Here is a 12,786-nt window from a genome sequence, read left to right as displayed (position 1 = left end):
GCTCATGATGCTCCATGAAGTTTGGAACTTAAATGAAATAAATATCATGGATTTGAGCACTCTTGTAGAATAATATAGGCAATTAAAAGTTTTATAATTTAATTTTAATTTTGTAATTTTATTAGGCGAGAAAGGTGTTTCGTTGGACGAAAAATTAATTTCTATTTTTAAATTTTCAAATTACTTTTGGGTCCGATGTCTTTGGGTTTCTTTTTAAGATTTCTTAGGTTGCTTAAACATTTGTGCCAATATATAGGGACACCAAATACATATGTAGACACCTAGGTTGGTCAATATATAAATTTTGAATTCAGTAAGAGGGGATTCTCTTGATTCTTATCATACAACTCTCTACTATACTGTGGTTTCCCCTTACTTTGATTCTTATCAAAGATAAAAATCTTTATGGTGAATCTTCATTGAGTCATCAATCTACTAGATTGTGGCATCCTTATCTCTATCTTAATTAGAGTTCTTTGAATTATTATTTTTTTGTGTCTCTAGAGGATTCAAATTCATAAGCAATTGTACTCTTTCCTGGATTGTATCAATTTGAACTTGTAAGCCCACTACAACCTGACTCGCCTGACCCGCCTGACCCGCCAGCCTACCAAGCCAAAAAACAGGTCACCCCGTACCAATCTGTCAGCCTGTTTTCTTGCTATGTATAATTTGTGTATCCCTTTCTTTATTCACTTCACTACCATAAAGAGAAACTATGGAGCCTCGCACTTCTTCTCTTCCCACTTCGAAAAACTCTTCTTTCCTTTCCTCTCATTTCTTATGATAGACCATTAAGAGACTTCCATTCCCTCACACTTCTTCTTTCCCTACTTCAAAAAACTCTTCTTTCCTTTTCTCCCATTTCTCGTGATAAACCATTGAGAGACTTCCCTTCCCTCACACTTCTTCCCTTCCCACTTCGATAACCCTCCTTCCCTTCCCTCCCACTTCGAGCGACTCCAACAACATTCCTTAGTGGCCACCTCACCAACAACAACATATGTCACTAACGGTAGTAAAACTCACCCATAATAGCAACATAAGTTCCTTTCTCTTCAATTTCATTTATCTTCTTCCATAGTGAGAGCAAGTCTCCACAAAGGCGAAGGTGACCCACGGTAACAAAGTCTTCGATTTTATTTCTCGTTCTCTCCATAATGATCATGAACCAGCTTCGGCTTCCACAACATAAGAATCGTGGTTGATTTCTAGAGTTGATGAATTTATGGGTTAGGGTTTTTACGAATTGAAGTTTTTACAAATTGGGATTTTTGTACAGTGAGCTACGTTCTTAGTGCATATGTGAACAAAGATGAAGAGCATGAATTGCAAGCATTTGTTGATGGAGAAAATAAAGGTCGATGATGATGATGATGAAGAAGAAAAAATAATATTGGATGATTGAAGATGAAGACATAATGAGTTAACGTGTCTAATCCACTTAGTGATAGGACAGATTAAACTTTTCAATGTGTTTTATAATGTTGAATGACACATTAGAAATGAACAAACTTAAATAAGTCAAATTAACCTCTTTTGATACTCCTAATTTCAATAACAACATTTCCTGACATAAAGATATATAACTTACAATATTTCATAAATAATCAATTCTAACATAAAGATATATAACTTACAATATTCACAAATAATCAATTCTAACATAAAGATATATAACTTACAATATTCACAAATAATTAATTCTAACATAAAGATATATAACTTACAATATTCACAAATAATCAATTTTGAAGTAAATTTTCATTCTATTAATTAATTAATTACTCTAAACTTTTTAATTGGCCAAACATATGATTTAATTTTAATTCATAATTGTCATGTAAACTAATTAATATAAATAACAAGTTATAATAACACGTTTCATTCATATAAATAATGAATTTCATACATTCATCATCACGTGTCTCAAAATATATATTTTCATGTATAATCATACTTAAGTTTTATTCATAGAAAATCATAACTACATTCCACATATTTTGTTAATAGATTTATGATGATAAGATCTAAACTTACATTTAATTTTGTTAAGTTAGTTTTATCTAATTTAAATTTCAATACAATTATTTAAAACTATATTTATCTTAATAATACTTTTATAAAGTATATTTATTTTATTAATTACAAATATACTTTATTTTTAATTACCAAAATTATTAATAATCTACGTTTGGTTTGATTAATTTGTTTAAAAATAATCATTATCTATAGTTCTAAAATATGTATTTTGTAAATAAAAATATATTAAAAACATTATTTCTTTATATAAGTGTAAAAATATTTTACATTGTGGTGCTATAGTTGTATACACTTTTTACACATACTTTTTTACGATACTTTAATAAAAATCCTGAATATGAGATTTTGCATTTACCCTGTTCTCTTTATCCTCTGTTATGTTAGGGTTTGGAGAATGGCACTTCATTCAGTTCCAGCAACCATGAACACTTGCTCAAACTAATGCTCCTTCGCGATACTCACTCCATTTTTTTCCACCAATAATTATTTTCGCTTAAATAAATCATCCATTTCAAACATCGAAGTTCCTACAAAATATCTTTCAGGTAACACCCAAGTTCATTCTTCTATTTTTTTGGTCGATTTATCATTAATTTTTTTATTCAAATTCCTCGTTCGCTTTATTTCCTCTTAATCTCCAGTATTTTGTCATATATACCTTCAACGTCTTCCTGATGTTGTTCTTCAACCACAGCAATGGCTGCGAGACTCGCAATTGTGAGGGGCACCGGAGGTAAAGGGAAATTAGGAAGTGTTTTAGGGTTTAATAGGTTGATTCAAACGGTGCCCCAATCTCCTCCTTTATCTGGAAGCATTGATTTTGGGGTTCAATCACCGCAACCCGTTTTGCCCGAGTTCAGTTCCCCGAGTTTCTCTTTTGGTGGCTCTATGGAGCTCATGGGTGTCCCAAATCACAAGGTACGGAGTTCACTTCTCTGCCGTTTTGGATTTTCTGGTCTTGCTTGGCACTCTAGAGGCTTTGAATTTTACTGCTGGGAATATCAATTGATATAGTATGGTGATATGATATGGTGTAATAATGTTTTAAGCAGGATTGCTGTGAGTGTCATTATTTGTGCGCTGTTATCGTTTCGGCTTTGTGTTTTGACATATTTGTAATGGTTCTGTCTATCGTGCAGGTTTCTCGCCATAAAAGAGGAATAAGAAATGGACCAAAAGCTCTTAAACCTATCCCCGTGATTGTCTTATGCAAGTAAGACTTTGTCTGTTTCGCCTTATTGTTTGCTATTATTTGGTGTGTTTTGCAAATATCGGGTAATTTCTCTGTTATCAGCTATATTAGAGCCTTTGAAGGATAGGTACTTAAATGAAATATATATCAGTGTAAGACAGTGCAATTTAGGCGTGAAATAAACTTCTAATGAACAGTTCAGTTCTACCTGGTCATATATTTCAGTCTATAATGTTATAGTTTTATAAGTTCCCTCAGCTTGCGAACTGTGTCCTTTCTTCTTTATACTTTTCAAAGATATATAATGCAATAGAAATAGTTTGAGTTTCTGTATTTGAAGAAGTTGAATGGTAAATCAATCTGTTAAAGCCAAAGAAAGGCTAAGGATCACTATAAAGAAAATACATTTTTCTAACTAATTGCTGGTAATATGAGATCCCATAATTTTTTAGAAAGTTTACAATAATTTAATATTATGAAGAGTTCATGTTCAATTAGTTAAAATATTTCTTTAATTAACCAAGAACCAGTGCTGGAGATAAAAAGGGAGAGGTTAGAAGGGAGGGTGGGATTTCTTTATATGTTACGGTCTAAAAGACACTTCATCCTTATGCTTGAGCTAAAGCGAAACTACTATGCAGTTTGGAGAGCAATGGGACTTTTTATTTCATTGCATGCCATAGATGTGGTCCCCCTTCATGCTCGGATGTTATTCCACAATGACTCAAACCTGCTAATAAACAGTCTAGAAAACAGTAATTATGGTAAGATCGTGAGGAGAAAGTTACTAGACTTTACACCTCTAAACCATTACTGTGCTACCAGTTCAACAGGAATTAATCAATAAAGTCACTGATATGCTCTAGTTATGCTTAAAAACTGTATTGAGCTATCAAATAACTAAATTTGTTTTTGTTTGTTCCTAGTGCTACTCAAACTGTTAACAGAAGTTAGAAAGTTGCTCACAATATCACTCAGTTCCAAATTTTTCTTATACATAAGTTGAAGGAGAACAAGTAGTTGAGAGTCATCACACCCAAGAATTGGTAGACTTTAAGCTAGAGTACATATATGTAAAATATTTAGGTTTAATAGCCAATTTAGTCCTCACTTTGGTTGAAAAATCTCAATTTAGTCCCTCGTTATAAAAGTGTTTTAAATTAGTCCTAACTTTTAAAATAGTGGGTCAGATTGGTCCCTTCTGTTAAATATAAGTTAACAAAATTAATGGATGATGATGTGACACAACTTAAAGCTAACGAGAGACCAACTAACACATCAGCTTTAAGCTGTGTCACATCATCATCCATTAATTTCGTTAACTTATATTTAACGAAAGGGACCAATCTGACCCACTATTTTAAAAGTTAGGACTAATGTAAAACACTTTTATAACGAGGGACTAAATTGAGATTTTTCAACCAAAGTGGGGACTAAATTGGCTATTAAACCAAATATTTAATAACCCTTGGTTTTTTCTTTTTCACCATGTTTTGTAGGACAATTGATTTCCATTTTTTTTGAAAATTATAAAAATAGAGTTTGGGAACTTCGCTTTCAACCTAGTTCTTGAATAGCCTGATGCATGAATCATGATTTCTTAGACACTCTTTTTAGCCGATTCAGCGTTATCAAAGAAGTTAACTTGTTTCTGTGAAAAAGGGGGATAAAGAGAGGCAGGGAAGGATAAACTTTAAAATTTATTTCCCATATATGTGCGATGTGTGGATTCCATCATCAACTGCCAGTGAAGCATGCTTGCACTGATAAAATTCAACTGAATTTCTATTGTCTAAATACGGTGTGCATAGGTAGGTTTGATTAGTGTAGGTCCCTTCCATACTTTTGCCAAAAGATTAAAATATTAAACTTTTTGTATTTTTCCAGTTTAGGTGAGTAATTAACCTCACTTTCTTCTGTAGGGGTTGTGGTCGAGTTAGGCTTCCACACTTTTTCTGTTGTGGCGGGAAACCTAATCAAGGTGATACTGGTGAACAGAAAGGTAGTCCAAGATAATCAAGCTGTTTGCGTAACACCAGATGTTGGTTGATGTTCAGAGCCACCCATAAGTAGGTCCCGTTTGGTAGTCATGCTTTATTTTCTTCTTGTTTCCTAAGCAATCCCATTATTGGATCCTAGATTTTTTGCTTTAAAAGATAAATGCAGTGGTTGGTGGATAAAATTTGTGGATTTTGAAAGATGATATTCTTCCACATCCATTTTAGAGTAAGTTGTTTTAGTGCTTTAGTATTGATCTAAAGACATTTATCTTTCACCTATAAGCAAACATCTTTCTTTTGAAAGATAAGTAGGGGTGATTGCTCGTATCTAAACCTGCTAAATAATGCTAATGATTCAGATTTACACTATCATCAATTAGATGGTAAAAGTCCAGGAATCTGAATTTACTGGACCAGTGACTGAAGCATTACAAGTATAGGCCGATTGGCCTGTTTTATGTCGAATCCACTCCAGCAAGTAGTGACCGATTTCTTTTATTTACCTTTTAATGCATAAGTGGAACACCAAACGCCTAACAAAAGTTCGTGGCCGATTGGCCTGTTTTACAAGTAGTGACCGATGTCTTTTATTTACCTTTTAATGCATAAGTGGAACACCAAACGCCTAACAAAAGATCGTTAATCTGAAAAAACGCGCAATTAAGCCAAGCTTTCCGATTTTAATATGCAGTTCTTTGATAATCCTTTTTTGTATCGTATAAAATTCCTATACACTTGCATTTGTACCGGAATGAGCTTTCAAGAATTTGACAGGGGTTGTGATAGAAAAAACCTTGGATACTAAAAGCCTAGTCTTATTTTTATCAATAGTTTTATTTGATATGCAATCTTTAAAAATGAAACGGCAACTGATAAATTTATGAAATTTGTGTATAGCTTTCCGATTTTAATATGCAGTTCTTTAATAATCTTTTATTGTATCGCATAAAATTCCTATACACTTGCATCCGTACCGGAATGAGCTTTCAAGAATTTTACAGGAGTGGTGAAAGAAAAAATCTTCTTGGAACATGTCTCTAAAACCTTTCTACATAAGAATAGATCGAGGGACTGTCATCCCTGAGCTGGATAGGTATGCCATATACCATTTGTTGACTGGGGTACCCTTTAACCTACCGTACGTCATCTAAATTAATTTGATCAGGTCTATAAAAAACTTGCACAGAAACATATTTTGGAGCTATTATGGATCCCTGAACTTTTGTGTTATTTGCCACCAAGGATCGTCGAACATGTTTTTTTTTACTGATGTTCCTCTACAGGTGAGGAACAACATAATGTTGAGTGGTGCATACAAAGACCAATGTTTTGGCATCACCAACATAAAGCAGATGCAATTGTGGGTAGAGATTAAAAAGCAGAAAACCATAATAATTTCTTTAAAGCAAGGAGAATTTGAAGGAGGAGAAGGGACAAGCTAGTCCCTCCCCATATGAACAAACAACTTAAAGAGCCTCTAAGGTTGAAGAACTTTAGCCTAACCTTGATGAACATCAATGTTAAGATCATTACTTGATAGAGGATAAAGGACATCGAAAGCATGATGCTCCTAAATAAGGCACAAACGTCTACTACTCAACCTTTATCTGCTTCATCTAATGAAGAAATGCCTCAGATAGATGCTCTTCCTCCTCTTTCTAGATGTTTTTTTTCTTTGGCTATCAAAGAGAAGATCAAGAAGACCAAGGTGTCTTTATCTGAAACAACGTGTCCTGAAGGAACTTAAGACTTTTATTGTGGATTTGTTTTAAAGTGTCCCCGTAAGTCCATCGAAAGTACCATCAATCAACCTGCTTCTAAGCAGAAGGTGGTGATTAGACACTTCTCTTGCCAAGCATCTAAAGCTACATCTTCCAGCATTGTGCATGTGCTTTCACCTATTCCCATCTGCTTAAACAATGACCAGGTACACCTTGCCTCATTTGTCAAATCTCCTCTTCATCAATCCCCTCCTAAACTCCCTTACCACCACCTCAGCCTCCCCTAAAAGAACTCGTTCTTTACTTAAACAAGCCTCACCCCAAAGAGACACAAGCACCTCTCAACCTTTAACCTCACAAGCCACCACCTCAAAACATACCCTCAATGTTAAAATCCTTTTACTCCGATAAACACAAACCCAAACTTTACAAACACTTCACCTACCTTCTAAATCTATCTTACAACCCTATTTCTCTACCACCAATACCAACTCCCTTAGACACTCACTAAACACTTCCCCACTTCATACTCATCTAATACTACCTTGAAACCCAAACATGCACATCCACACCATACATGCCAAACTTCCATCACCAACCATCCCAAACTTACTGTAACTTACCACTTAAAACCATCACCACCTAACCTCTTCAACTTGGACCACCAAAACTTACCCAAACTTACCCTTTCGACCAAAACTACTCCAAGCACCTCTTGGATCCATGACAATTGTAAGATTAAAACACAAGCACCTACTTGGGTTGTTAATTGCCATGGAAGAAAAGCTCACGAATGACTCAATCCCATGATAACTGTTTGATAAGTATATCAAAATCGTCTGAAGTAATAAAGTAAGTAAACGTATCGTCTCAAGAGAATTTGAGTCACGTTATCAAATTGGATTCGTTTACCATGATAAATTTAGTGATGATAGCAATTGATTTCATATTTGGAAATTTGTATGAAAATAACAAATGTAAAAATTTAAGATTGTTAATTTAAATGAAAGTTTCATTGGAATTGGATTCATGACTCACATTAAAGTAATATTCTGAACAATATATATTCTGTAATCAAGCATTCACATCAATATATCTTGATTTAATTCCTTAAAGCAAATTCTAAAGATATCTATTAAATCACTAATTCCTTAATTAATTCAACAGATACTTTGCATTAAATTTTGATTTTAAGAATTACCATAAGATCGAAAACTATTCTAATCATCATTACTTTTGATTGCTTTTCTTACGTTCATGTTAAAATATACTTCTCAGAACATGTTCAAGTATACTTCCCAGTACAAAAGAATGTTTAAATAATATCGTACTTCCATATATTACAAGTAAATCAAGAAAAGCACATGAGCACAAATATATATTGAATAGAAAATTCACATCAATGAAGAGTCTTTACAACCAATTCCAATGATCAAGAAGTCTAGTCACTCCTAGTCAGCTAGAACATACTCTTTTATTTAAGCAATTCCTTGCAGAAAATGATGTCTGGAAGCCCTGAAGTCGTCTCTTGATGTTTCTTCGGTAATTTTCGTTTCTTGCTCAGTCAAAAGATGTCTCTTTTTTGTATGTCTCGATTTTAAAAACTAAATTTCATTTAATTAATTCGCTCAGGTACAACTATGCATGCGCTGAGCAAAAATCTCAATTGTTATCCTTCAATTGGCTCAATTCGCTCAGCGTGTAGCGATGGTGCACTGAGCGAGAAGTCTTCATTTTGGTTGAGAGAATGATGGTTGGCGCTTAGCGACAAAGGGCTGACAACACTCCAAATAATGCAGAATTTCCTATACACTTTGCTACACAACTTTTCTACTTCCTATTACACTTTTTCTATGAGGAAACACATTAATTCACTAATAAGTACAAATTCGAGCTAATGAATAAGTATGAGAACATGTATTTTTTATACCTATCAACTCTCCCAAACTTGAATTATTTCATGTCCTCATGAAATTATAAAACCAAAAGCAACATAGACATATGACATTTTGATAAAAACGAATCTACACACCAAGTTACATGAATTCCCAAAGATTTCAAACAAGCATGACATGGTGCATTCATCAACCAAAAGTTCACTTGTACATAGAATATGAACAACCAGACCAAAGATTTACATCACTCCAATTTAGTGTATGTCCTCACACGTGTATTAATAAATTTGTTATAGACTTCATCAACTTTTACACATCATCTAATTCACACACTTCACATACCATTGGTTAAGTCAAAAGGTCTTTTCAGGGTTAAAGCTTGGCTTGGCTAGAAAAAGAATTGTGGTTTTTCTTGGATTCAAAGACACCTCTTAAGAAGAGAACAACATTATATACTTCAATTCTTAATTCAGTCATCAAACCCCCAATATATATCAACCAATCCATACCATCTTCTTTCTCAATTCAACCTTCTTTTTCAGTTCATACACACTTTGCTCATTTTTTGTTTTGAACACTTTTATTGAACAACTTTTCCTCCCCCAAACTTTAACCCAATCACACCCTCAACCAAAACATAATACTTGTTCTATTCTAAGGTGTAAGGTAAGATAACATCTAAAAGGCTCAAGGTGGAAGAAAATTTATCAAGGCTCAACAAGGATTCACAAATGTATCACGATGTATCAAGGTTGGCTATTTGGCCAAGTAGCTATACAAATCAATAAGAACATTGCTTTTCTCATCCTTAACCAAAAGTGTGTATGTGTGGAATCACAATCATGCAAAAATCAATTCCATATTTAAACAAATTCATCATTTCATCTCTCTCAATCTCACTCATGCTCTCAAACACTTCACATCTGGTCATAGTTCAAACTCATGCACAAGATCAAATATGAAGCACATTGCAACCACATTCATACATGTTATTTTCTTGCAGAATCATATAAACTTAATCCAGAGATTACATAACCCATTAAATCAGAAATCAAGTGTCTTTACACCAAATTAAACATAATCCAAATAACATACTTCAAAACACCATAACAAATAATAACTAAAATAAGAAAATAAATAACAAAAATAGCTCTCCATCTGCTATGTCACCAAGAACCATCATGCCTGTACCGGTCCTTGAATGCTTTCAACGACTCCTCCTTATCCTACTTGATAGTCATTAAGGAGAAAGCAGTTAAATCCTGGGCCTGACTCCCCCGAACTAGTGCCCAAACATGCGCTTAATGCTCGCAAAATTCTCAATTGAATTGGGTGGCAAAGAGTTGAATCATTCCAACGCTTCTCTTTCCAAGGACAAGGAGAAAGCGCGACACCAGATGCGTCGTTACTCGTGTGGAACGCCATTCGGTTGGTGAACATTTTGATGTGGTCCTCTTGGTCCGTCGAACCATCATATATGTTGAAATTGGGGGGAGCGAACTGCTCCAAAATGTGGACCTCCATTATGGCTGGAACGAACGACAACATTCCAATCGTGTGTTCTGCCTTCATTGTATGGTGTTCCCTACTTACAGCAATGCTTTCCTCTGGGACAGTCCTTATCCGACTTTATCTAACCCTCGTGCAGGCGACCTGACCAGTGTCAGCAAGCACAGAGTTCAGTTCTGTTTGTTCCGCCTGAACGGTCTTATCGCCCTCGGAGCCTTCTCCTTGGCAATCCTCGTCGCGTTATCGGCTTTGAAGGCGGCCAGCTCCCCTTCATAACGTTGTTGCATTTCTTCCATTCGTTGTTGAAGCATCTTGATCATTTTCGTCGGGTCTTCTGAGCTCATGTTTCTTATGGTCACCATTGAGTCTTCTTAAGTCACTCGATCCCACGGTGAGCGTCAAAATGTTTCGGGTGTAGGGTCGGGCAACAACATAACACACCTTCACGCTTTTACTTCTTAACTGCATGAGTCATGGTAATCGTCCTCTGTCTGAATTCTCCTTTGTCTTTGCTCCAAACCGATCGGGGTGTACCTGTCAAAGGTACTTTGATGCTTAAATCAGTAAATAGTCCGAACGAGGTCAGAGCCAAGTCTTAAATTCACAATAAATGTGATCACCTACCTTTGACCTCTATTTATAGTTTTTTATATGGACCTAAAATTAGTGTGATCTTAATTACGGCTCAATCTCAGCCCATCAGGATACTTACCTTTAACCTTGACTCTTGATGTTCCTTAAGAAGTATATTGTTGTTGAGAGCGCCTCTCCGGCTTCCGCTCCTCCTTGACCGAGTGGCTTTTGTGTTTATCTCAGATTTCGGTGTCTAACATGTTAAGCTTCTTGTTCCTCTTTAAGGACCGTCTAGCCATATAGTACAATATCCTTTTATTGTTTTTATAGACTAAAATTTTATTTCATTAGGTAATGATAAAATATCATCTATGAAATAAATATGATAAGATTATCCAATCATTTAAAACTATGTGATAATTTGTTTTTTCATATTCTTTCTAAAATAATCTCCCTTATATTTTTATTATAATCGATAGCTTATTTATTTGATTTACTTATAAAATATATTAAATTTAATTTTATAATCTTATTTATTTTATAATGTTATGTAAAAATAAATTTCATCTTATAACTAGTGGATTTATAGTTTACTCAGTCACATATTTATATTTAACATAGGACGAAGAGAAAAGGATGTATTTTGATATATTATTTTATAAATTATTAATTCATTTCTATACTTAATATTTAATATTTAGTTTTTAAAAATAATTCTATTTAGTAACTCTATTTTATTTTTTTATAAATATTATTAGAAATTAATAAAATTATTTTTAAAATATAATTTTTTTTTCATATTTCAATAAGTTTTATATAACGAACAATCGATATGTTAAAAGCATATCAAAAAGTACATTTAACATTAAACTAAAAATAATTCATTTATATTTCCTAATTTAACTAAATCAATCACAGATATAAACAAATTTTCTACTCAGCTAATATCCTTTCATTGAATCAAATTATCTATCTAATATCCTTTAATTGAATCAAATTATCTTTTTTTTTATTTATTTTCTCTTTAAATTACTACAAATTAATGTTGGACTTTTCACACAATTTTTTAAATATCATTCTCACCAACATATACATTTTTTTTTCTACAGAATTATTGTTCGATGTACACAAAAAGACAAAAACAAAATAAAGTAAATTTTAGATGAGAATTTTTTTCGTAATTTAATTAAACCGTTTATTTCTAAAGAAATAAACATAGAATCAATTATTTCACATCATTATGAGTCCAAATATTACTCTAAGTATTTATATATTTATATGATAAAATAAATAACAAAAATATTTAATATATATATATATATATATATATATTCTTATATTATATAAAATAATTAAATTAACAAACTTTAAAGCAAAATAATTTAATATTTTATTAGTCTTCATTTTGCACCAACATTTTAGAAATAAATTAAAAATCTAGAACCTACTCCATACGTGATCTGATGATGTTTAGATTTTGAATGTTCTTTTACTTATCAACCCAAATAATATTGAAAAAAAATTAGTTACTTCAATTATTTAGTCTTCAAAGTTACTTCAATTATTTAGTCTTTATTCGATATGAGATAAATGCTAAGTTAAAAGTTGCCTTGCTATAAAAATATATATATATAAAAAATGTCTTACACTTACTAAATTGGATAAAAAAAAATAGTATATTATTGTTTACTACTTTGAAACACCTTGTTCACAACAAAACTATAATTATTAACTTTTTCTTAATCTATCCACTAAAATTCAATAACACGTTTCATTTTTCTAGAATTCAAAAGTAGAATTCTAAATTTTGTAGTAAATAGAAATAGGATAGGAGAAGAATAATTTGTATGTAA

At 32.8% G+C, this 12,786-nt stretch overlaps 1 protein-coding gene across 3 annotated transcripts; it reads left to right on the top strand.

The window, feature by feature from the left end:
* The first annotated feature begins 2,381 nt into the window (after window positions 1-2,381).
* LOC106774000 lies at window positions 2,382-5,700 on the top strand. Of its 3 annotated transcripts, none has more exons than XM_022786132.1 (4): window positions 2,382-2,588; window positions 2,738-2,961; window positions 3,183-3,256; window positions 3,877-4,619. In XM_022786132.1, the coding sequence occupies exons 2-4, from the start codon at window positions 2,740-2,742 to the stop codon at window positions 3,956-3,958; spliced, it is 378 nt and encodes a 125-aa protein (XP_022641853.1). In that variant the 5' UTR covers window positions 2,382-2,588; window positions 2,738-2,739; the 3' UTR covers window positions 3,959-4,619. The 3 variants fall into 3 exon arrangements, with proteins under 3 accessions (XP_022641853.1, XP_014516266.1, XP_014516265.1); XM_014660780.2 differs by lacking the exon at window positions 3,877-4,619 and adding an exon at window positions 5,158-5,700 and having other exon boundaries at window positions 2,384-2,588; window positions 2,685-2,961; XM_014660779.2 differs by lacking the exon at window positions 3,877-4,619 and adding an exon at window positions 5,158-5,700 and having other exon boundaries at window positions 2,387-2,588.
* Window positions 5,701-12,786: the final 7,086 nt, after the last annotated feature.

This window comes from Vigna radiata, chromosome 9 (assembly GCF_000741045.1).
Source record: "Vigna radiata var. radiata cultivar VC1973A chromosome 9, Vradiata_ver6, whole genome shotgun sequence".
NCBI classification, from domain to species: Eukaryota; Viridiplantae; Streptophyta; class Magnoliopsida; order Fabales; family Fabaceae; genus Vigna; species Vigna radiata.
The sequence above is the reverse complement of the archived record's forward strand: the minus strand, read 5'-3'. Positions and strand labels throughout refer to the sequence as shown.